This window comes from Pelodiscus sinensis, chromosome 13, assembly GCF_052426305.1.
Source record: "Pelodiscus sinensis isolate ZL-2025 chromosome 13, ASM5242630v1, whole genome shotgun sequence".
Lineage (NCBI taxonomy): Eukaryota > Metazoa > Chordata > Testudines > Trionychidae > Pelodiscus > Pelodiscus sinensis.
In genome coordinates this window covers 43,044,932-43,069,300 of record NC_143064.1, presented here as the reverse complement: position 1 = coordinate 43,069,300, position 24,369 = coordinate 43,044,932, and the positions used below count along the sequence as shown (strand labels likewise).

Sequence of the window (24,369 nt, the reverse complement as noted above, 5' to 3'; positions counted from 1 at the left end):
CCTTTTCATTTTAGTTTTCTACATTATTCCCTTATACCTAATACATGTTATGTGATTTGGTAAGTACTTTCTCTACTTTTTCCATAAGTTCTTCTAGTTTATGCAAATGATATAACACAGACATCTATGTTACCAATCTTGCTGGTTCAACACCGGTAATATTTTGTACTTAAAAATTGCTTTTTAAAAAGTATGTGTGACTACAATGTAGCTCAACAATAACTCAAATTATATATCACCAATTGCAGATGTACTACAAAACTATGCATTGCTCTGAAAACGCTACATATTAAGTTAACAGTTACATGTCATTTCAGTGTTGCAAAACAAAAGCAAATCCAGAGAATAAAACAGTGCAGTGGACAATTGCAGCACATGTAAATATATGAATATATTCCATCTCAAAATATGAGTAAGTATATATAAAATCTCACAGCAATATGCTACATGAATTGTACAATTATTCAAAAAGACACATTTTGGTCTTTAATGAAAAGGTTCAGAATTATTTGTTCTACAAGGAGGTTTTGTCATCCACTTTTCTTTGTAAAAATGATCACTGTAATACAAAGAAAGATAAGGATTACATTTTAAAGAGGAAAGTGGTAGGTATAAGAAAGAGGCTGAGCGATCACGTTTGATGTGGCAGTTGTCGTCTTAGGGATTATGTTAAAAGTGGATTTGATTAAAGTGTATGAAAATCTTCAAATGAAGTTTCCACTTTTTACCCAGGATGCTAAGACAAAGGGGTATAAGAGAAAATCAAAGGAAAAAAAAACTTTTTAGCAGATGTTAGGAAATGCTTTTTCATGTAGAAAGAATCAAATTCATTCAGTGGTTTACTATGCAATGTTGTTTGGGCTAAAATATTTGGCTACCATTTAGGCTACATCTACACTACACATTTAGGCTACGTCTACACTGCACATTTATTTCGGAAAAAGCTATTCCGGAATAGTTATTCTGAAATAGCTTATTTCAAAATAGCAAGTCTAAACTGCAGGGAAGCCTCAAAATTAGTCAGAGGCAGGCTTCCCTAATGTAGACATGCTATTTCAATTTAGAGCCCCAGGAGGCACTGGGGAGGAATAAATTAGAATGGCCCTGCTAAGGGGCTATTTCGAAATAGCAGAAGTAGAGCATCTACACAGCCCCTACTTCGAAACAGGCATTATTCTTCGAAAAATGAGGTTTACAGAAGTCAGAATAAGCCTCCTGTTCTTTCGAAATTATTTCAAAATAATGCTATTGTTGTGTAGACGCTCACATTGTTATTTTGGAAGAACAGTCATTATTCCGAAATAACTTTGCTGTGGAGACACACCCTTAGAAAACAATAAGATTCTACCATAGCAGGGAATAAAGGCTTAAAAAAAAAGAAACAAAATCAGAGGACAAATCATGTTGCTTTCTTATGTAAAGTGCTCAAAAAGAATGCAGTACTTATTTCCTCAGGCATATTAATTCTGTGTCTTCGTTAGATCAGACACTATGAAACTGTCTAGTTAATGATTAGGATTAATATGACATTAAAATATGGAAGACATATGTAATTCTGTAAGTAAATTTAATTCTCTATAATCTGGTAAAATATTTGAGGAAGGAAGAGTCCAGGTTGGAACAATTATTTTGTTAATTATGAACTACTTTGGGGTCTAAATAGAACACACAAACATAATCTTAAGTATATTTGTTGGTATAGGGCACCAGACAGCTTTCAGGATAATATTTTTTTTCCTCATCATCACATTACGATCAAATGAAAAGTTCATTTGAGCTTATTTGTACAAATGACTCCCTCTCCTGACACAGAAATAGATTCATTGAGGAAAATTATCTGTTGTTTAGGGAGCTAGCTGAAGCAAAACATGAGTACATGTTCCCCCTTGTGTTTATTAGAATTCACTGAAGTAAGCCTCTTGTTTTCGGCACAGCCAGTTTACTGCTTAGCTTCCTTAAGAAGCAAATAAAAAATTAATGCATCTCTTACATGCTGTACATATTTTGAAGTTTGATGGACAAACAGATCTTTGCACACTAACACAGTTGTGACTAGAATCTCAAAGGTAAATTATTAAAACAAGAAAGAAAGAAACAGACGGTAGTGTGCAAATCTCTTTGGATATTAAGAATGCAGTTAGTTACAAAGCAGTCATGCACTGATAATGAAAGCTGGCTATGATCCCTAAGGCCTTCCTTTAGATTTGCCTTACAACCACAAAAAACACAATCCGAAGTTGTAAGGAAAAACTGCCTCTCTCGTCACAGCTCATTAGAATTATGAACTCTGATTAACTGGAAGTTAATCTATAAACTATAGGAAAGATTTTTTTTTAAGCCCCGCAGGTTGTCCATTTAAATGCTGCCATATAAAATAAGACAACGAACATGTTTTGTATCTGAGTATTTCATTACCTCTTTGGTATGAATGACAAATTCAAATAAAATGTTAGCTGAGTGATAAAGAAAAGAAAGGAACCCAGAAATACAATGAAACACAGTACAGTAAAAATTGTGTTATCCAGCACTTTACCAACTAGAAAGCTCTAGTAACCAACATTTCTGATATCTCCCTGTACAAATCTTCAATCTAGTAAAGATTACTATATTGCCCAGGACAAGTTATAAAACTGCATATTCTGCACTCTTATTTTAGACTGAGCAAGCTAATATCAGGGATGTATTAAAAACAAAATAAACAAAATAAGCAAAAAAAAGAAAAAAAATGCAGCTGCCAGGGTATGGTCATTACATATTCAGCCCAATCTCCTATCCCATTCACAATGACAACTGATGTTAATAATGATAACCCTGAAACACTGCAAGATCCTGAAGTACCTTCTGACTCATCAAAGAAAGATTAAATTATGTTCAGTACAGTTTTAGGGTTAAGTGTATTTTTAGTGATGTGGTTGCATGCCCTGCACTGCGCACAGTGATATGCAATGTCATAAGATAACCTATTGTATAAGTGTAGACAGGTAACATTTTCTAAGTGCTTCAAGAAACCAACCATTCTGCAGGACAGTACTACTGGATTGCTGTGTACCTGTATACCATTTTATACTTCATTCTATTTACTGTATTCTAATGATCTGAAAATAGGTATTTCATAGGTGAGTATAACTTTCACTTAACTTGAACTTTTCAGTTACCATATTTCCCAAGATGCTGGATAACAAAACTTTTACTGTTGTATTAGATGTAGTAGGCAAACCATGTGTTTCCCAGGAGATGAATATCAAACAATAAGAAGGGTAAAAATCATGCTCGCACAAATGTGATTCAACCTTAGATTTATGCATCAAAGGCATCATGCCTGACATGGAACTTCTGAAGGATGTCATTAGGCATAATAACTCCTGACTAAGGCTATGTCTACACTACAGAGGGTGTGTGTGTGTGTGTGTGTAAATGGCTGTTTTTCTGGGGGAAAAAACAAACAAACCTTCATTTACATCTACACTGCAATTGCATTGTTTTGAAAAAAAAATTGAAAGAACAGAGGGTTTTTTCCAATATTGGGAAACCTATTTCTAAGAGGAAGAAGCCTTTTTCCGAAAGAGCTCTTTTAGAAAAAGACGTGTGTGGACGGGAGAGAGGGAGTTCTTTTGAAAGAAGAGTAAAGAGGTAAAAGTACAAGTGCCTTGGTGGCCACTCTGTCCATAGCAATCACAGCTTACATGCAAGAGAGCATCCATTCAGAGTGGATGCTATCTTTCGAAAAAGCAGATTGCTTCTTCGATGCGCTTTTGCTGTGTAGACACTCTCTTTCCAAAGAAATTTTTTGGAAGATCTCTTCCGGAAAAGCTTCTTACATAAGAAGCTGGCAGTCTAGACGTAGCCTAACACAGCTACTGTGGTGTTTTCAGTAGGAAGATGAGCTTTGCTAAACAGCTTATTAACAACATCCCAGAAGTACTGAAGATGACAATTTAGGAGAGTAATGCAACAGTGGTCTGCAATGAGATCAGAGTGAATAAAGATCAAGTACATGCTATATGTCCTTTAACTCTGCATAATACATTTATGTGCTGTACATTTAAAGGAAAACTACCTTTATTAAAATAGAGTTTAGGAGAACAGATTTTGGATGACAGCCTTAAAGGCTACTTCCATCTAAATATTTTAAATTAAAATCTTGAGATCATAAATGACATAAAAACCCTAATTAAGATAATTAACAGAAGATTTGAAATGAGAACTTACACTTCAATAAATATACCTTTCTCATTAAAAACAAAATGACAGCAAACTTGCTTCACAGAGATTTTTAGTTCTTTTTCACTTGAAGTTAAAGAAATGAAATCTTCATGCAATTTTTAAATTAGCCACTAGTTGTTATAAGTTCAATTAGGTAACTGTCACAATAGAACACAGCCACAATGATCAAGTCAGGTGAATAAAATAAAATAAAAAAGGGAGAAAAATAAAGGAATACAAAGCCATTTAAATCTGGCTTATGAATTCAGTGGCCACAAGTAGCTGTTGTTAATGAAATGACTAGGTGGTCTTAGTCCAGTGTCTACTGAATAGAGCACGGTAGCATAACAGTCATTGATCTTGTCAATATCAGCACAGACCAAATGAACTATGCAACTGAACTATTCTCCAAAAGTGGTCCTTCTGGGTCAGGGTGGAGGCTCATTGGTAAATCATTGTTTCATGTCTGATCTGTGTGCTCAGAGAGGACTCAGTTTGCCAGCACTGTATTCCTTTAAAATCAAGGTGAAATAATACTGTAAGATCGCTGTCTAGAGCACAGCTCGAGTGTAAGGCCTCAGAAACGATGCCACATTCTCACCTTGATATTGGAAATTAAAAATAATTCTCAGGAGGAAAGTTATCTGTTGAAAAACCTTCAGGAGAGTTAATGGAGAAAGTGAGGACTGCTAAGAGTGGCACAGAACCTGAGAACAGGCGTCATGTAAGTTAATTAATGCCTGTATAAAGCTGTAGAGAGTAAAAGGGAAAGGCGGCTACAGCAGCTTCATTCATAAGGCAATGGATGGGAAATCTGAAGGAATTGGTGTGGAGACCACTGTGCAATGTTTCTGTTTATCATTTCATTAGGATTTTTAAATGAACATTGTTCAGATTAATTTTTCATTGTATCTCAGTTTTGATCAGTGGTTTTAAAATCTTTTATCAGTTTTTATCTCCATGTTCTTTTAGTACTTCTTATACTTGAGTTTAAAAAGGATCTATGTACTCAGCACTTCAAATATGAACATGAAGCTTCAATCCTTCTTAGCCTAAATCATAAACATATGGCTCCTGCCTTAACAATACACTGCATATGTGGCTTGTGGTGGGGATGAGGACAGACTTCTGGCAGCGATTTAAAGGGCCTGCAATTCTAGCTACTGACACTGCCAAGATAGTGACCATATTGGCTGAAATCTCCAGGCCTTTTTAAAATCTGCAGGCACTGGAGCAGCTGCCCTATTTCCACCTCCTTTCAGCAGTCCTGGCCTCAGGGAAGGAATCACCACATCATTAAGGTCTCTCCTTTGGAGAAAAGCCATCTACCTTGTGATTTTATCCTGAAGATGACCCAGTTTTGGTCCCCACCTCCCCAACTCTATTAATAGTTTACTGTCCCTGAACTTCCCTTCCCTCAAGTATTATTTCTTTACTTACAAAGAAGTTGTCTGGCTTCCTTCTAATTCCTCAATTTAAGATGGTCATTGGGAGATTTTAATTTTCATTTTGACAAGTTAGACAAGACAGCAAGGGGATTTAAGGCACTTACCAAACACTTGAGTTTTTGCTGCACACTATTTTCCAATAATCAGAGTAATGTTTCTGATTTAATTTTTTGCACTGGAAAATGTTGGTGAAAAACTTTTTCATGTTCCTGATTCATCTGCCATTTATTTTTCCATAGCTGCTATCCTTACACTGGTAGTATCTCCATGGACCTGCTACTAACTATCCTGAATATGGATATTTAACCATAACATTGTAAGCTGGTGAGATAGCTACGTCTCCGTTTATTTATTCAATTTGCCAGACTCTCAAGACATGTAGTAACTCTTCAACTTGGTCACGTTTGTTTATTAGGGCTGACAAGTGACTTGAGAACATTTTGTAAGTACCTACATGCAGAATCAAGATAGACTCTTCAATCTAGCAAGCACAGGTATGACGAAATGTGGTCGCTGGGTTCTGAAACTCAATAAATCTGACTGGAAATAACGTTAATTAATGAGGTGAATTAATCACTGGAACAATTTACCAAAGGTGGTGGTAGCCTTTCCATCACTGACAATTTGAGATTTAGATTGGATGTTTTTATTAAAGACAAACAAACAAATTAACAAAACCCAGCAATGCGCCGTTTAAGCCAGAATAATTTCATGGAAGTTCTGTGGTCTGTATTGTGCAGGAAGTCACACAAGATGATCATGTGATCCTTTCATTCTTTACGATCTTTGAATCTATTAGCAGTGGTCATATAACCATGGCACCTAGGATCCCCGGTCCTGCATCAGGATTTCATTGTGCTTGCCACTGTACAAACATAAACCATTGTTTATTATTGTTATTAAGAATCCACCATTCTATGAATAATGGTCTCTGGGCTGAGCACTTTCATTTTAAGCAATGAATAGAAAGCAAACAAACAACTGGAAGGAAGGAATGACAAGGTTAACTGAAATGGCATTTGTGCTAACACACACTGAAAACTAACAGTGAAAAACATTTTTTTCTTTTGATAGAATTTTAACAAATGTTCATTTCCCTCCATTTTCAAGTGAGAAGAGACAACTTAGCTCTATGAAATGTGCGAACACTTGGAATACTTATGAACTAATGCTGGCTGTCAATTCATTAACAGTAAGTCATGCTTTACATTGTTCTTGGGCACAAAGAACAACTTTTTTACCACTGAGTAACCTTAAAGTGCATTCTCCTTAGATGCTGACTGACTGACTGACATTGTTGATACAAAACTACAGCTGAGTTTAGTTTCGCTCTTTTACAGGTACCCATCTGTCTACAATGCCAGTTGATAAACTGCCTATATCTGTTGAAATGTTTACTCATTTTGGACTACAAACTAGGGTTTCCAGATGGTTGAAACAAAAATACGGAACACCCTTCCCCCCCCAGAAAAAACTGGGAAAAAATTCTGTTGAAGGGGAAAAAAAAGGGGGGGGGGAGACCAAAGTTATAAAACTGCATATTCTGCACTCTTATTTTAGACTGAGCAAGCTAATATCAGGGATGTATTAAAAACAAAATAAACAAAATAAGCAAAAAAAAGAAAAAAAATGCAGCTGCCAGGGTATGGTCATTACATATTCAGCCCAATCTCCTATCCCATTCACAATGACAACTGATGTTAATAATGATAACCCTGAAACACTGCAAGATCCTGAAGTACCTTCTGACTCATCAAAGAAAGATTAAATTATGTTCAGTACAGTTTTAGGGTTAAGTGTATTTTTAGTGATGTGGTTGCATGCCCTGCACTGCGCACAGTGATATGCAATGTCATAAGATAACCTATTGTATAAGTGTAGACAGGTAACATTTTCTAAGTGCTTCAAGAAACCAACCATTCTGCAGGACAGTACTACTGGATTGCTGTGTACCTGTATACCATTTTATACTTCATTCTATTTACTGTATTCTAATGATCTGAAAATAGGTATTTCATAGGTGAGTATAACTTTCACTTAACTTGAACTTTTCAGTTACCATATTTCCCAAGATGCTGGATAACAAAACTTTTACTGTTGTATTAGATGTAGTAGGCAAACCATGTGTTTCCCAGGAGATGAATATCAAACAATAAGAAGGGTAAAAATCATGCTCGCACAAATGTGATTCAACCTTAGATTTATGCATCAAAGGCATCATGCCTGACATGGAACTTCTGAAGGATGTCATTAGGCATAATAACTCCTGACTAAGGCTATGTCTACACTACAGAGGGTGTGTGTGTGTGTGTGTGTAAATGGCTGTTTTTCTGGGGGAAAAAACAAACAAACCTTCATTTACATCTACACTGCAATTGCATTGTTTTGAAAAAAAAATTGAAAGAACAGAGGGTTTTTTCCAATATTGGGAAACCTATTTCTAAGAGGAAGAAGCCTTTTTCCGAAAGAGCTCTTTTAGAAAAAGACGTGTGTGGACGGGAGAGAGGGAGTTCTTTTGAAAGAAGAGTAAAGAGGTAAAAGTACAAGTGCCTTGGTGGCCACTCTGTCCATAGCAATCACAGCTTACATGCAAGAGAGCATCCATTCAGAGTGGATGCTATCTTTCGAAAAAGCAGATTGCTTCTTCGATGCGCTTTTGCTGTGTAGACACTCTCTTTCCAAAGATAGAATTTTTGATAGAATTTTAACAAATGTTCATTTCCCTCCATTTTCAAGTGAGAAGAGACAACTTAGCTCTATGAAATGTGCGAACACTTGGAATACTTATGAACTAATGCTGGCTGTCAATTCATTAACAGTAAGTCATGCTTTACATTGTTCTTGGGCACAAAGAACAACTTTTTTACCACTGAGTAACCTTAAAGTGCATTCTCCTTAGATGCTGACTGACTGACTGACATTGTTGATACAAAACTACAGCTGAGTTTAGTTTCGCTCTTTTACAGGTACCCATCTGTCTACAATGCCAGTTGATAAACTGCCTATATCTGTTGAAATGTTTACTCATTTTGGACTACAAACTAGGGTTTCCAGATGGTTGAAACAAAAATACGGAACACCCTTCCCCCCCCAGAAAAAACTGGGAAAAAATTCTGTTGAAGGGGAAAAAAAAGGGGGGGGGGAGACCAAAGTTGCTGAGCAAAAAAAAAAAAAGGACTCCAATTAAGCCAAAAAAAATTAAAATAAAACATCATTAAAACAGCATGTCCCCTTTAAGAGTTAGTGCATAGGGATAGGAACAGGGGAGCGGTTGAGCACTAAGACCCAGGGGAAAGCATTACTTCCCCTAGGTCTTTTGGCAGGCAGCCGTTTTGTGCCGGCAGCCTTGGGGAACCAGGTAAGCATGGGGGCTGGGGCGTTGGGAGCCAGGTAGGGGGTCGGGGGGGGGCAAGGAGCCCAGGTGCTGAGTGTTTGTAGGGGTTGCTAGGTGCCCGGCATCTTCGCCTCCTGGCTGGGGAAAAATTCAAAAATACCAGAGATTTTAGGTGTCCAGTATTCTCTGAATTTTTTACCAGACAGGATCCGAAAATATCACACACCTGGCAACCCTATTGGCAACCCGACCACACTCAGCAACCGGGCCCAGCCCCTGCCCTCCCCTACCAGCCCCTCCCTCCTCAGCCCCCCTTCTCCCTCCGAGCTCTCCCTCTTACCAGTTTTGCAGGGGAACTCTCTTCCCGCACAGAGTAAGAAAACACGAGGGCCACCAGGAAAACAAAACAAAGAAACAAACAAACCCAAAGGCCTTAAAGGAGCGATGCTGGGTTGTTTTTTATTTTTGCTTAATATCTGTTGGGGTCTTTTTTTTAGGGGGGGAAAGAACTCAACAACTTTGGTCTCCCCCCCTTTTTTCCCCTCAACAGTATAGGGTATTTTTTGGGGGTGAGGAAGAGGTGTTCGGTATTTTTGGTTAAGCCATCTGGCAACCCTATCAATATGTGCTTATAAATGTATCTTCAAAAAGTTATGAGCCACCCTTCTTATTTTGGGAGTCATTCTCTAAATGCCTAGGTAACTGAGATATAATACAGTTTTGTAGTGGTGGGGTCTGAAGGTATACTTGAAGGGTATAATTTGATTGAAAACAGACATTAAATTTATAAGAAAAGAGTTTTGCTAAACGAATGCACTGGAATCCTTCAAGGAACTGTTAGCAAAACAAAGTTAAAACACAGAGAATGTAGGTAATTAGAATGCAATTTATGTGACCCGAGGTGTGACTTTGTCTGAAATAATGAAAAATGGCTGTGGTTTTAACTGCCCTCTCCCTTTCTCAGGAATTGAGAGGAGGTGGCAGGAAGCAGAGGTAGTCATAAGCTGAATGTGTGGTGAAAGGAGGTGCAGATACGGCTTTTGTAATCAAAATGATAGACAGTTCTCTATTTCTGGCATCTCTAAATGGAGCCATAACAGCTCAATGGTACCATCACGACCTATGAGGAACATTTGACTAGATTACTGGACAGGATTACTGTCAATTGTATTTGACTATTTGTAGTCATATGGTTGACAGGCTTCCAGATTTAAAGCTATCCCTTGATGACTGACGACTAGCTATACAATGTATTTTCTTACTGTTATAATCATGACATGACAATACCAAAATAACACCACTTTTCCTGCACAAGGCTTATCATGTGGTAGTAAAAAAGATTTAAGAGAAACAATTAGACATTTTAATGGCAGCTTAGTATGTGGAGGAGGACAAGTGATACAAGAAAAGTTACACATCTGGACAAAAACAAAAAAGTCAGGGTTGTTTGGCTAAGTGCCCTTATCCAGAGCACCAAGTATTTCTGCCTTAGAGTACAGAAAATATATTGATAGTAATCTATATCTGTAGCTGCTCACAAACAACTGAGAAAGATCAGCATCCTACATTGCTTCCATTATGACTTCCTTTCTTCCAGATGCTAAGGGATAATACAATTATTTATGAATAGGGAACATTTTGCTGAAAAATCATATGTGAAGAGAAACTGCAAAGGGAATTTTCTCTGATTTCCAGTCGCTGATATGCTTCGATCAGGCCAATGAGAGATAGCGTTTGGCCTAACACTGACTGTTTTGGACTTTAAAAAAACTTTAATATCTTGTCATTTATCATAATAACGTGTGAAAACCTAGAATAGATTTCATTTTTACATTAGACAAAAAAAGCAAGATCCCTAAAATGATGTTAAAAGATCAATTTATCTATTTAGGCCCTTTTAAAATTTGCTGTGTAAGCATGTATATCTTTTGTACATTAATTGAGACATATGTCTGAAAACTAATTTTATTCTAAATTCATTTTATTAAAGATTATTTTTCTGTTATCTGCAATATGTTTAACTTTTGATGACCATAACAATTAGAGAAGAAAAACACAGATCTGCTTCTGATCCAAAGTAGCCATAATCTGCTTCAAATAGCAAACAAGGATTGATGACTATTTTTCACTCAAAAATGAGCAATCTAATGATTCTGTTTTAAATACTCATTGAAATCATTCACTCTGCACATCTCTGAAAAAACAACAACGTGAGTTTACCGATAAGATTAAATATCTTAGTAACATTAACGTGACTTGACCTCAGTGGCTTTAGTCTTGTGTAAATTGAAATCTCTCCCAGAAGTTTCAGAGGAGGCATTCACAGCTTATTTCTGAGTTAATTTATTTTTCACTTTTCTTTTCAATCTATCTTTAAGAACCTAAATACAGTAACATACATCTGGCTGTACCAAAGATCAGAAGTCTATTTACTTTAGTATCCTGTCTCTGATAGAGAAAGATGTAGCAGAAAGGGAGGGGGGAAAAACAGTAGGTGAACAATTATGTAAAAACTTGAACATGGGGAATTTTATTTCCTACCCTATCAGTTGTTTTGCTTATGCCCTAAAGCATGAGGGGTTATACTCATTCCAGTAAATCTGTGAATAGTTTCATTATGTACATAAATACAGAATTATGTTTTGAACTGTACTCAATTCTTGCCTTCAGGTATGTCTTGTGGCAGTGAGGTCCAAACAATATACATCATCACAGCTTTAATTAGTTCAAAAACATTTGCCTTTGTTTTACCAAATATCCTCTTGCAAGTGGGAGTAAGAAGAGGTGCTCAGAGAGGGGGGCTTGAGGGATGGGGAGAGTGGCGGTATAGTCTGAGACAGAGCTACGGGTTGAGAATTAGAAAGTTGTCTCTGCTCCAATGGATACTTTAGTGAAGAAATTCTCAAGTGGACTGAACATTTATTGGTGCTGTGAAGTACCTAAACTGGTGAGCTGAGAGAGTAAGCAAAAAAACAAAAACAAAAAACAAACAAAAAAACGAAGAGGTGCCCAACCAGTTCTGAACTAGCCACACTCATCAGCAAATAGCCACGCTCAATGGGCCAAATAGACACATGTAGTTAGTGTGTTGGACACCACAGCACTATACAAATTACAGGTTTACCTTGTAACAGAATAATTAATATTTAATTCAGCATATGTCTTGTGAAAGGACCATACTCATTTTCTACTTCAGTTATTTTAAAGAACAGAATTAAAAGATAAGAAACTCTAGACAAACTAAGTAGTGTAAAGACTTCAGATTGGGTAATGGAATTTTACACACTATTTACATCTGTTATTAGACCAATCTATAGTTTACACCAATATTTTTAGAGACTGTAATGATGCTATTTCATTAGTTATATATTTCAAAAATACAGGAGAAATTCTTAGGACATTGTTCTCCTCTGTTTGCAGTCTGACTTTGATTTCTACCCAGGTACTATTTTAGGTAACAGCTGCATAGCATTTTATAGAACTTCAGCTTTAACGTGCTCAGTTTTCCACTGTCTTATACAAGCTAACAGTGCATATCATAGGTGGGATGTGGAAAAAATATTACATCCTGTCATGAACTCACACAGCTGGAATCAGCATTTCCCCCTCCCTCTGTACATCTCTGCAGACCTCCTTATAGGTGGTCATGGTTGGGAAGGGGGTGGGGTGGGGGAAACTGTGGCAATTAATCACAACATTCACTGACTTAGTAATATAAGGAGGCTGCTAATAAAAAAAAAGGTTGAAACTGATACACAGAGGGAGCATATAGCAATGTGAACATGACAAGGAATATGCCTTAGCACTGAGCATAGACATGGGGCACCATTTCCAGAGCACCCATTTCTCTTCTCCAGCTTTGGCCCAAGATTGATCTTTATGTTTAGAAGAAATTGTACCCCAACTAGTGTGTGCATGCGAACATGTGCGCTAGAGAGAGAGAGAGAGAGAGAGTGATAACCCAGCTGGGCCTATAGGCAGTATTAGGGATCATGAGAACTTACTTGCTGCATAACAAGTTAATTGAGATGTTGGAAGAAGAATGAGCAAAGTGGCATGTAATAAAGAAATGGTTTATTCCTCTTTTCTAATCCAGCTCATCAAGGTATTTCCATAGCCTTATCCTTTAGCCAAATTACTTAACTTTACAGTGAAAGAAAATGCTGCAGTCTGAAGTTTATAAATTGCGGAAAAGTCTGGGGAAAAGTTTGATTTAAAATAAATTCTCAACTCACTGCTACCCTCCTCACCCCCACTGGATTGCAGCAAAATCTACATCGATAGAGTGCTTATGAACAGATATCAATATCCCTGTATTAAATCAACAGAGAACAGTAGAGGGACATGTCAGAGTCATGACTATCTAATTTGGTGCCTGAGGCAAGACCATCCTTGGCATGGGCAGGGGCACTGACGTGGTGTGAGGCATGAGAGAAGACAACGTAGTAGCAAGTGCCTCACTTGCCTCGCTCTTGTTATGGCCCTGGGACATGTCATGCAATATGTCTACAAATTGTACTGCTTTGCAGAATACTTCTCCCTTTTCTGAAATATTCATGCAGCAACTTATCTTCTCCCTCCTCCTACAATGTATGGTCTTGAGGAAAGAAGAGTGAGCCAGAAATTTGAGTTGGCAGGTACAGATGGAGAAGCAGTTTAGGCAGGGGGTGTCTGACACTGAAGATGACGACATCAGACTGCTGCATACCATTTCAGCAAGTGTTGTCTGACACTGATGATATCATGAGAGCACTTTGTACAATTCTGACCCTGACTATTCTTACAACAAGTTGAATAAAGGCGAGGACAGTACACTTCACAAAACTGGCAGAGGACACTAAGCTGGGAGAGGTTACAAGCACTTTGGAGGACTGGATTACAATTCAAAATGTTTAAAGAACTGGTCAGAAATCAAGATGATGAAATTCAATAAAGGCCTCTGACAAACAACTGCACTTAGGAAGGAAAAATCAAATGCACAACTACAAACTGGGGAAATAACTGAGTAGGCAGCACTACTGCAGAATAATACCAACACACTAGAGTAGATCACAAATTGAATACAAGTCAATAACATGATGCTCTGTCAAGAAAAGAATAAATGTAATTGTGGGATATATTAACAGGCATGCCATATGTAAGGGACAAGACTTTCTCAACTTCATAGTGGAGAGAGCTCAGATGAGAGTCTGTGTTCAGTTTCAGACACTTTACTTTAAGAAAGACAAATAACCTGTTTGGCAGAAAATATCCTGAGGAAAACAAGAACAACAATGAAAGTGGGTTAGAAAGCATAGGTCTTCAGGCTTAGGCATGTGCACACGGAACCTCCTGATTTTCAGGACACAGGAATCAGGTCATAGTCTTAAAAAGGTAATTTTATTAACAAAACAAAGACGACATACTTGGTAAAGCATACATGGTTGTTGGGTGTTACATAGCTACTAAACTATTTAAAGCACAGAGCATTGTTTTCCTGGGATTCACTTTCAGTTACTGTATACAGAGGGAGGGAAAATTAAATCAGCACAGAGAAGTCCCACAAACCAAGTAATAAAGAAAATAACCTGATCAGATCTAACTACATGTTCCCTGTCCACTCACATCTGTTGTTCCAAGGTTCTCCTTCTAGACATGGATATTGCTGAAAATTCCATGTCTGGCTACCAAGGCTTACTTCAGCTCTCCCTCCCAGAACTCACACAAAAAGGAGACTGAAAGAGGCAAAACCAGTTTCATTTCAATTTTTTCATTCTTTTCCCATTGGCTCTTGAGGCTTCTTGCCAATGCTTCCTGTGCTGGGTTTAACCCTTTACAGGCAACCCAACTGAATGCTGGGATGTCTAGAAATCCACCACAGAGATGGATAATAGTTTGCACAGACAGACTGAACATCTTTATTCAGACTGAGCTACCTATTTTAGAGTCTCAAAATGAAGCTACACAGGTTAATGTGCTAACTTTAAATATTTTGTGTGATGGTGGGAATAGTGCAGATTGAGCCTTGCCACAGAAACCTGTATGAGTAACCTTCAGACTGAAAAATACATTTATCCTTAGTACAAAATATATAAAAATTACTGTGCCTCCATTAACAGCACATACATGTATACCTCACCTGATATGATTATCTCAGACTCAGACAGCATATTTAATATGTAAGTATAAAGATGTGAGTAACTGAGATGAATTTATAAATGTTAAATTAAAATGTGCACTTTTCATATAACTTATTAAACATCTATGGGCTATATACTCAGCTAATATAAGCTGGCATAAACCACGTGAATCAGTTAAGCTATGCTGACATACATCAAGTGAAGGTCTAGCCAATCTGGAGAAAGCAGATGTGAATGAGAGGGAGGTGAATCCTGTCACCTTTGTTCATATGCATGTGTCTTCATTAAGGTAGTCAAAAGTAAAACAAAAACTTCTTGTAAGCTAAGTAGTATTGGTAAATCAAGTTAATTTGATTATTCCCTGGAGGCACAGTGTGATATTTACCCCTCTTTTCCCTACCTACTTCCCTACCTACACCCTCTTTAGGAAAAAAAAAATTATTCTTAAAAAAAACAAAAACAAGCCAGACACACGGACTGGCTAGGAATAATAGCATTTAGGACCCAAATGCTAATCAGAGATACAAAGCTTATTTTCAGACTTTCTAGGTTCTTGCATGCTAAACTGCAATGTTCTTCCAAAAAGTCTTGTCCCTCAATTTCAGAACAATGCAAATATTGGAGTCAAAATGACATCCATGCAGGTTTTTATTTTATCATTTTTCAAAGATGGATCTGACTTTCCATGTAGAGCACGTGTGTGTGAGAGAGACACAACATTTAATATGCATACCTAAACAACAATCAAATCCAAATATGCTTCTGTAAGAATTATGAACTAAAAGATTGGCTCAGGGGACTGCAAATCAATAGCTCTAGGATGAGAAAATTTAATCTGTTTCTAAACTGTAAACTTACCTGCCATTTTCTGTTATAGGATCAAAACAGACAGTCTATTAGATCAATGAACACTCAGGGAAAAGAAAAACATCACTGAGAAAGTTCCATGCAAAACCTGATAATGTTGAATCATTGTTTTATCAGTGTTTACTTACCAAGAACATATTTCGGAAGTTGCTTAGATCACCAAAAAATTCTTCTATAGATATTGCTTTGGGATCAAAGGTAAAGTACTCTCCCAAATTCTCATATAACTTGGTCATGTTATTGTGCATGTTGGACAACTTTTCATACTGGTCTCGGGCACTCTGAGCAAAGCTGTAAGCTTGTGTTAAGGAATATCATGGAAATATAACCATGTCAGTGTTAAAACAAACAATAACACAAAAATTAAAATGCTAATTTAGTGGATATTACTCCATAATTTAACCTAATTGTTACTGATTTTTCCAGGGGAAGGGAATTACTAATACTCAGGAATATTCCATCACTGGTTTGCAAACTTCTCCTTGTTCTGGTCCCACATTAATGGTGAAGATCCTTCTGCTTAGTTACCTGAAAAAAAATACTCAACAGTATTAGAGACAAAATTAAACAATTCTGCCATAATGCAATAACCGCTGAGCTCCATTTTGCCTCTATAACATCTATGTGCTCTCCATCAGTGAAGGATTTTATGTCTATTTCTACTGTATTGCTTTTCATTTTCCCATAGCCACCTACTGAATAGATCTCTCACTTTGCAGCTTGGTTATGTGCTTTTGTGTGCATCTTGTAGCTACAATTTTGAACACTACTGAACTTAAACCAAATACCAAAGTAGCAATTTAGGGTGCTGAGAGGTGGGGATTTTAAAATTATTTTTCTTTTAAAGATTAGTTGATCTGAAAAAAAATTCTAAGACTTCTGGACTAGCAGAAAGCATCAAGGCAAGTGCTACTTGGCGAAGGAAGTCTAGATACTTCACAACTGTGACTAAAGTGGTTTGCTGGACTATATTTGAGAATCAATACTTTAAATGTGTAACATTTAACACAATGAACATAAAAATAGCAAGTGCAAATAGATACTTTAACCCTTAAGATGTCAATAAGGCAGCCTCATCAATTTCAAGACAGAGGTGCTTCCCTGTCTCCTGTATCTGGATGTGACTGGAAACATGAGTGATATGAACATTAAAAATTGAACATCAATAGTAAATTGTCAATCTTCAACAACAGATTGGGAATGAAATGGTAGGGATGTTTATAGGACTCAAGTATGCACAGTGTCTATCCATACTGTTACTGTCTGAAACAAGTACTTATAATGCCCTCAATTTAATGAGGGAAAAAACATTGTTTAAAATGTCACAAGTCTGTTGTATGCTGAAGTATATGGCACATTTATATTAGTAACTGAAGAGGAACTAGAAATCAAGTAGAGATTCACTTGACCTTCACAATAGCTTTCATTAGAAATTGGGTATAATTATCATGTCAAATGAAAGGAAGCCATTTTATGTAAAAACAACATTTATCCTATTTTCAAAACAGCACATTGGAGAATATTTAACAGTTAACATGCATTATTGAAAGAAGAACTAAAAAAGAGTTTCTCATTATTTCCCTTAAAGGTTAAGAACAGCTTCAATACACTGTTCTCTTTCGCTGTTTAAGATCAAGCACACGTTATCTTTAAAACTGGTAGCCTTTCGTTAAACAAGTTCTTCTGACCCAGAACTGCAGTTGATGAAATTGCTCTGCTGTACATAAAATGATAATATCCAACTGAGAAACAAAACAATCCAACAGAGAAGTAATCAAGTTGTGACACCCATGAATCTAGGTTGAAACTCTATTCTTAACATTTCCATTATGCTTAGGTATTGGTCATGCCTCAAAAGATTATGGAATATTAGAAGCTAAATGCAATGCAATACCAAAGTGAAAAAAAAGTTCTATAAAAATAGATCTAATATTTTGCTTGAATTTTCCTTGTTTGGGTCTAAGTGATGGTGTCAAATCTCTCTCTGAAATACAATGGAGAACATGGAGAAGTTTGTGCAAAGGAGTCTACTTCTTTCTAGGTAATCTGTCATTCCAAATAATTTCAAATGTATCAATTCTGTTTAATCATTTTTAGAAGACTTTCAGTAGCTTTTAAGACAAATTTTACTGTAATTTATATGCACATATTTTTGAAGTAATGGGAAATGACCAAATTTGGTTTATTTCATACAAACCTTGAAGATATGTTGTATTGCCCTATGTATGTTATTGTTACAACTTAATGAGTTACTCTCAGATTTGAAATAAGAACTGTACTTACTCCTAAACTGTGTCCCCAACTTGCAGCACCTCCACTTCTTTATTTAATCCTGCAATTCCTTACATTTTAAAATTTCAAAATCCTGCGTGCTATGCAGTATGTAAATTATTACTGAAGAAACGAATTCCATGGATGTACAAAGAGAAACATAACCTCTTTTTCTCCATCACTGACAAGATTCTTTAGGAATAGTAGGGAGCTGCACCCTCAGCTCGTGGTGCTTCAGTGCTTGCCTGCCCCCCTCTGTCTGGACACTTTGCTTCACTGAGAGAGCCTGTTGGCATTGATGATGCTGATGACATCATTCTGTCTCCTGGAAGGAACATTCTATCATCCAGAAGGAACAACACACACACACACACACACACACACACACATAGAGAGAGAGAGAGAGAAGTACAGTATGCCTAAATGCTCGACTACACATTTCCTTATCAAAACAAAATCACAATTATCTGCAAATCAAAACAAAGCAAAAAAGAAAAGGGAAATTGGTTAGATTACAAGATGGATGAGATATAACCACAAAGTCTGTTCACAACAGAAACCTGCACAGTATAGACACTCCACTGAAAAAGCAAATGGGACATGTGGTGAGTCGTTTGCTTCTCTTGCTTATAGAATCATAGAATCATAGGACTGGAAGGGAGCTTGAGAGGTCATCGAGTCCAGCCCCCCGCCCTCAAGGCAGGACCAAGCTCCGTCTACACCATTCCTGACAGATGTCTGTCTAACCTGTTCTTAAATATCTCCAGAGAGGAAGATTCCACCACCTCCCTTGGCAATTTATTCCAATATTTGACCACCCTGACAGTTAGGAATTTTTTCCTGATGTCCAATCTAAACCTCCCCTGCTGCACTTTAAGCCCATTACTCCTTGTCCTGTCCTCAGAAACCAAGAGGAACAATTTTTCTCTTTCCTCCTTGTGACACCCTTTTAGATATTTGAAAACCGCTATCATGTCCCCCCTTAATCTTCTTTTTTCCAAACTAAACAAGCCCACTTCATGAAGCCTGGCTTCATAGGTCATGTTCTCTAGACCTTTAATCATTCCTGTTGCTCTTCTCTGTACCCTTTCCAATTTCTCCACATCTTTCTTGAAATGTGGCACCCAGAACGGGACACAGTACTCCAGCTGAGGCCTAACTAGTGCAGAGTAGAGCGGCAGAATGACTTCACGAGTTTTGCTTACAACACACCTATTGATACAACCTAGAATCATATTTGCTTTTTTTGCAACAGCATCACACTGTTGACTCATATTCAACTTGTGGTCCACTATGACCCCTAGATCCCTTTCCGCCATGCTCCTTCCTAGACAGTCGCTTCCCATCTTGTATGTATGGAACTGATTGTTCCTTCCTAAGTGGAGCACTTTGCATTTCTCTTTATTAAACTTCATCCTGTTTACCTCTGACCATTTCTCTAACTTGCTAAGGTCATTTTGAATTATGTCCCTATCCTCCAAAGAAGTTGCAACCCCACCCAGTTTGGTATCATCTGCAAACTTAATAAGCGCACTCTCTATCCCAATATGTTCCATTGTGCTCAAGCAATAAGTGACGGGAATTTTATTTGCTAGTGTATCTGCTTGTCTGTACCAGAAATTCTTATGGCTGGTGCCTTGATCCACTCTATGTCACTTTCCACAGTAGAACACTGACTGAGGTCCTTCTTTCTGAGAGTATGACTGAGTATTAAGCATAACGTTTCTATAGCAAGACAGGGATGGAAACTTGAGTTACTGCTCAGTTGTAGAGGACTGTTATAGGTTTTATATTTCTGTCTCCCTAAGCGTGAAGATGAGAATGGCAATGAGTTTACTATTTTGTCTGGTTCCAGTAAGGATGTTAAACACACCTACCTGCAACTGCAATGCTATGTTTAGTATGTCAGAAACTGACATACCTAGCTACCTGTAAACATCTGGGCCAAAGAATTTTACAGCCCTAAGAAAACTGTAAAATAACTAATTCTGACTGCTACATACTCTACATACTGTGAATGTTTTGCCATCTTTGCTGCTTTGTGGCTATTAGCCTTGATTTTATTAGGTTTCAAGACAAATTTGATATAAAATTAGGATTATGATTTCTATTTGGGGGCATGTTTGGAAATGAAGGGATTTGTTTCACTTGCTGTTTTATTCTTTCGGCTAGAAAATACTCCACCAAGTTAATAAAACAACTGTATCTAATAATCATCTATGTAACATTCCATACATTATCCACAGCAAAGCTTTGAAATTTGTATTTTATTGGTTCTCAGATTAAGAGGTTAGTGTATGCATTTTATATGCTTTTCAGTGTACTTCCTTCTCTCATTTTAATTTTAATCTTACTGCAGATGGCAACTGCTTTTAAATCAGTTTGAGAATTTTGGAGTACCAAATTAGAATGTATGAAGTGGCATTATTTTAGTTTAGAATAATAACAACAACAATAAAAGAGATGATTTAAAAAGCCATCTGTTTCTTTCTAATTTTCAACTTCACTTAACCTTCAGACAGAACATAAAATAAAAGGTTCAGTAATTGAAATAAAAAAAGAATTTTATTAGATAATATAGTATCACTCATTGCATGACTTCTTCCCAAATAACTCTGAAGTAACCTGAAATATAAACATTTGGTTAAACAAGCCAGATAAGAAGAATGTTCTCTCTCGAAGCACTAAGATGCAGGCTAGTGGAGCTTCCATTAACAGAATTATTCAGCTGACTAGGATCTTACCCTTTAAAATGTCATGTGTCAGCTACATTAGTGTTTTCCCTCAGGAGAAACTGCACATTTTTAATCAGTTGAGTTGCCATATTAAAACTGCTGTCTGATTCTCTTGTTACTCTGACATGGTAGACCAACAGGTAGGCAAACAAGTGTTGAGACACAGAAAGATGAATACATAATTGCGAGAAGCTAATTTAAATTTAAGAGTATGTGTTGGAGAGTGTGGTAGGGAATCCAAAGTATTAAGAATATGCTACTATCATTCTATAAAACTAGTCACATTTGGAGAAAATAAACTTTCCATCCATTCGTTAATGACCGCAAGACTTAGAAACCTACAAAATAATTATAATTTACCGGCATTGTACCAAAGGCCTGAAGACACTTACTAAATTAAGCAAACAATGGATATACATGTCATTACTGCATACTGTCAAATGTAAGAAAATAGTTATTATCCAGTGACCACAGTGTGTCATTTTGAATTGCTATATGTCTCAGATGGAAAAATCACCTCTACTACTTTGGGGGGGGGGGTATTCTCAGTGTACCAAAAATGGCACACTGCCGTTGAACATTCAAAATCTCAGATAATGAAGTTTGACTATAGCAGACTATCAAAGCTTCCATAATAAAGTCAAAGCTTTTCAATGCAATTGTAGAAATCTGCTTTGTGCTGAATTAGGAATACACAATGTTTATTGGGGAGCAATTTTTGTAATTTACATCAGTGTAAGGTCTGATTCCAGAAGTTCTGCAACCCATCTCTCTCACTGACTTCAACAAGAGCTGTGGATGTTTGGCTCTTCTGAAAAATCACAATCAGAAACAAAAAGGCAAGCAAAAAGATAATTACTTTTTTTGCGATAACATTACAAAAGTTTCAGAAGTGCCACTTCATGGGTACGTCTAGACTACATGCCTCTGTCGCCAGAGGCATGTAGATTAGGCTACCAGACATAGTAAAATGAAGCGGCGATTTAAATAATCGCCACTTCATTTAAATTTACATGGCTCAGCGCGACAGTCTGGACGCGTGGGTGTCAACATCAAAGGTATTTGTCGACCACCCAGGTAAGCCTCCTGGGATGAGGTTTACCTGGGTGGTTGACACCCGTGCGTCTAGACTATCGCGCTGAGCCGACAAACAGCTGATCAGCTGTTTGTCGGCTCAGCGCGGCAGCCATGTAAATTTAAATCAAGCGGTGATTATTTAAATCGCCGCTTCATTTTACTATGTCTGGTAGCCAAATCTACATGCCTCTGGCGAGAGAGGCATGTAGTCTAGACGTACCCTATGACAGGGTACAAAGCAGTACATCTGAGAAAATCTTAGATTAGAGTTTCAGCCTGGACTCCTACTAGCTTTGCTCAGATTGTTTATATTGCTCCTTGGCAATTATTTAAATATTTCTGTGGTTTCACAGTTTTTCTTTTAAATATTTTGCATGAATTTGGTGAATTATTTTCAGATGACTAATGTGAACTCCAACATGAAAACACAATAAATAATGACAATAAAACAGAAATAGCACAACTAATGAACTACAAACATTTTGGAGAGGAATGGATATCACTGAAAATCAATTGCTGTTCAAAGCCCCTTTTGTGCTTCATATAATTTTAAACATGTCTAGCAATGATTTTCCTATTGAAATCTTTAAGACTTCTCTTCCTCCTTCCCACCCTCCCGGCAAATGTATTGGTCTAACATGTCCATTAAATATTACCATCAATAATACCAGTTTATTAAAATCTGAACTCAGCATGGAATTTTCATATTTAATTATACGACAAAGTTTATGCTTCAAAAATATAGTAGTTGTATCCCTAGGTGTAGAAAAAAAAACTGTTCATAGAAAGCTTTGTTCTTCAGCATAACAAAAGGATTGTATCTAAACTGTGACATAACTGCAGGTCCCAATATAAACAATTTTTTTTCATAAGAACGGCCATACTGGGTGAGACCAAATGTCCATTTAGCACAGTACCCCGTCTTCCGACAGTAGCCAATGCCAGATGCCCCAGAGGGAATGAAAAGAACAAGGAATCCTAAAGCAACCCGTCTCCCGTCACCCATTCCCAGCCTCTGAAGAGGCTAGGGAGGACACCATTCTTACCCTTCCTGGCTAACAGCCACTGATAGATCTAAACTCCATGAATTTATCTAGTTCTTTCATGAACCCTGTTAAACTCCTGGTTTTCACAACCTTCTATGGCAAAGAGTTCCACAGGTTGTGCACTCAGGTTGTGTGAAGAAAAAGCTTCCTTTTGTTTAAAACCTGCTATCTATTAATTTCATTTGGTGACCCCTAGTTCTTATGTTGTGGGAACAAGTAAATAACTTTTCCTTATTCATTTTTCCACACCAGGATTATATTTTCCAATGTGCATTACTTTACATTACATTTCATTTGACATTGAGTTGACCAATCACTTAGTTTTGTTATCTCTTTTTGAATCTCTTCACAGTCTACTTTGGTCTTAACTATCTTGAGCAGTTTAGTATCTGCAAATTTTGTCACCTCATTGTTTACCCCTTTCTCCAGATCGTTTATAAATAGGTTGAATAGGATTGGTCCCAGTACAGACCTTTGGGGGACCCCACTAGTTACCTCTCTCCATTCTGAAAACTGACGGTTTATATTCCTGCCCTTTGTTTCCTGTCTTTTAATCAGTTATCAGTCCATGAGAGGACCTTTCCTCTTATTCCATGACAACTTACTTTACTAAAGAGCCTTTGGTGAGGGACCTTGTCAAAGGCTTTCTGGAAATCTAAGTACACTGGATCTACTCGATCCCCCTTGTCTGCATGTTTGTTGACTCTCCCCTTAAAGAACTCTAGTAGGTTTGTTTAAATAGATCTACCACTTTGAACACCTTGAAGTTAAAATGCCATGTCTGTCCTATATTTTGGCTTAAACAAGCTGTCAATAACAGTTTATCCATTCAATTAATGAGATTACTTTTGCATTGTATATATACCAGAGAACAAAATCACCTTTAGTGCACACTCCAATTTAATGCACAAAAAGGAGATTGCCACTCCAAAATGTAAAAGAAGCTCAGTTTGAGCCCTGTTCTCAAAGTCTGAGTGAAGTGCTCTGCACACAAAGCTCAATTGAGAAAACTAGCCCACTGCCTCAAGAGAAATTCTCAACTATTCTTTTTAGAAGAGCAAGGTTGCACTCATCCTGTGCAGTAAGTGTTATTCTTCAAGGTATGTCCTGCATGGGTTCTCACTCCACTTCGGGTGTCCATGTACCCCATGTGCCTTCAAAAAGATATTTTCATTAGCAGTGTGTATCTAGCCCATACATGCACTGCCAATATGCTCATCTCCTGTTCTGCGGCTACCTCAGGCTATGCGGGCAAAGTACCTCCAGTTT

At 37.2% G+C, this 24,369-nt stretch overlaps 1 protein-coding gene across 3 annotated transcripts in view; it reads right to left on the bottom strand.

Annotated features, from left to right (window-relative positions):
- DIAPH2 (diaphanous related formin 2) overlaps positions 1–24,369 on the bottom strand; it is a 778,453-nt gene that overhangs the window by 198,241 nt on the left and 555,843 nt on the right. For all 3 annotated transcript variants that reach the window (XM_089781656.1, XM_089781655.1, XM_089781657.1), the window contains exon 25: positions 16,100–16,265. In XM_089781656.1, the coding sequence (XP_089637782.1) occupies positions 16,100–16,265 (166 nt within the window). The remainder of the gene's footprint in view (positions 1–16,099; positions 16,266–24,369) is intronic.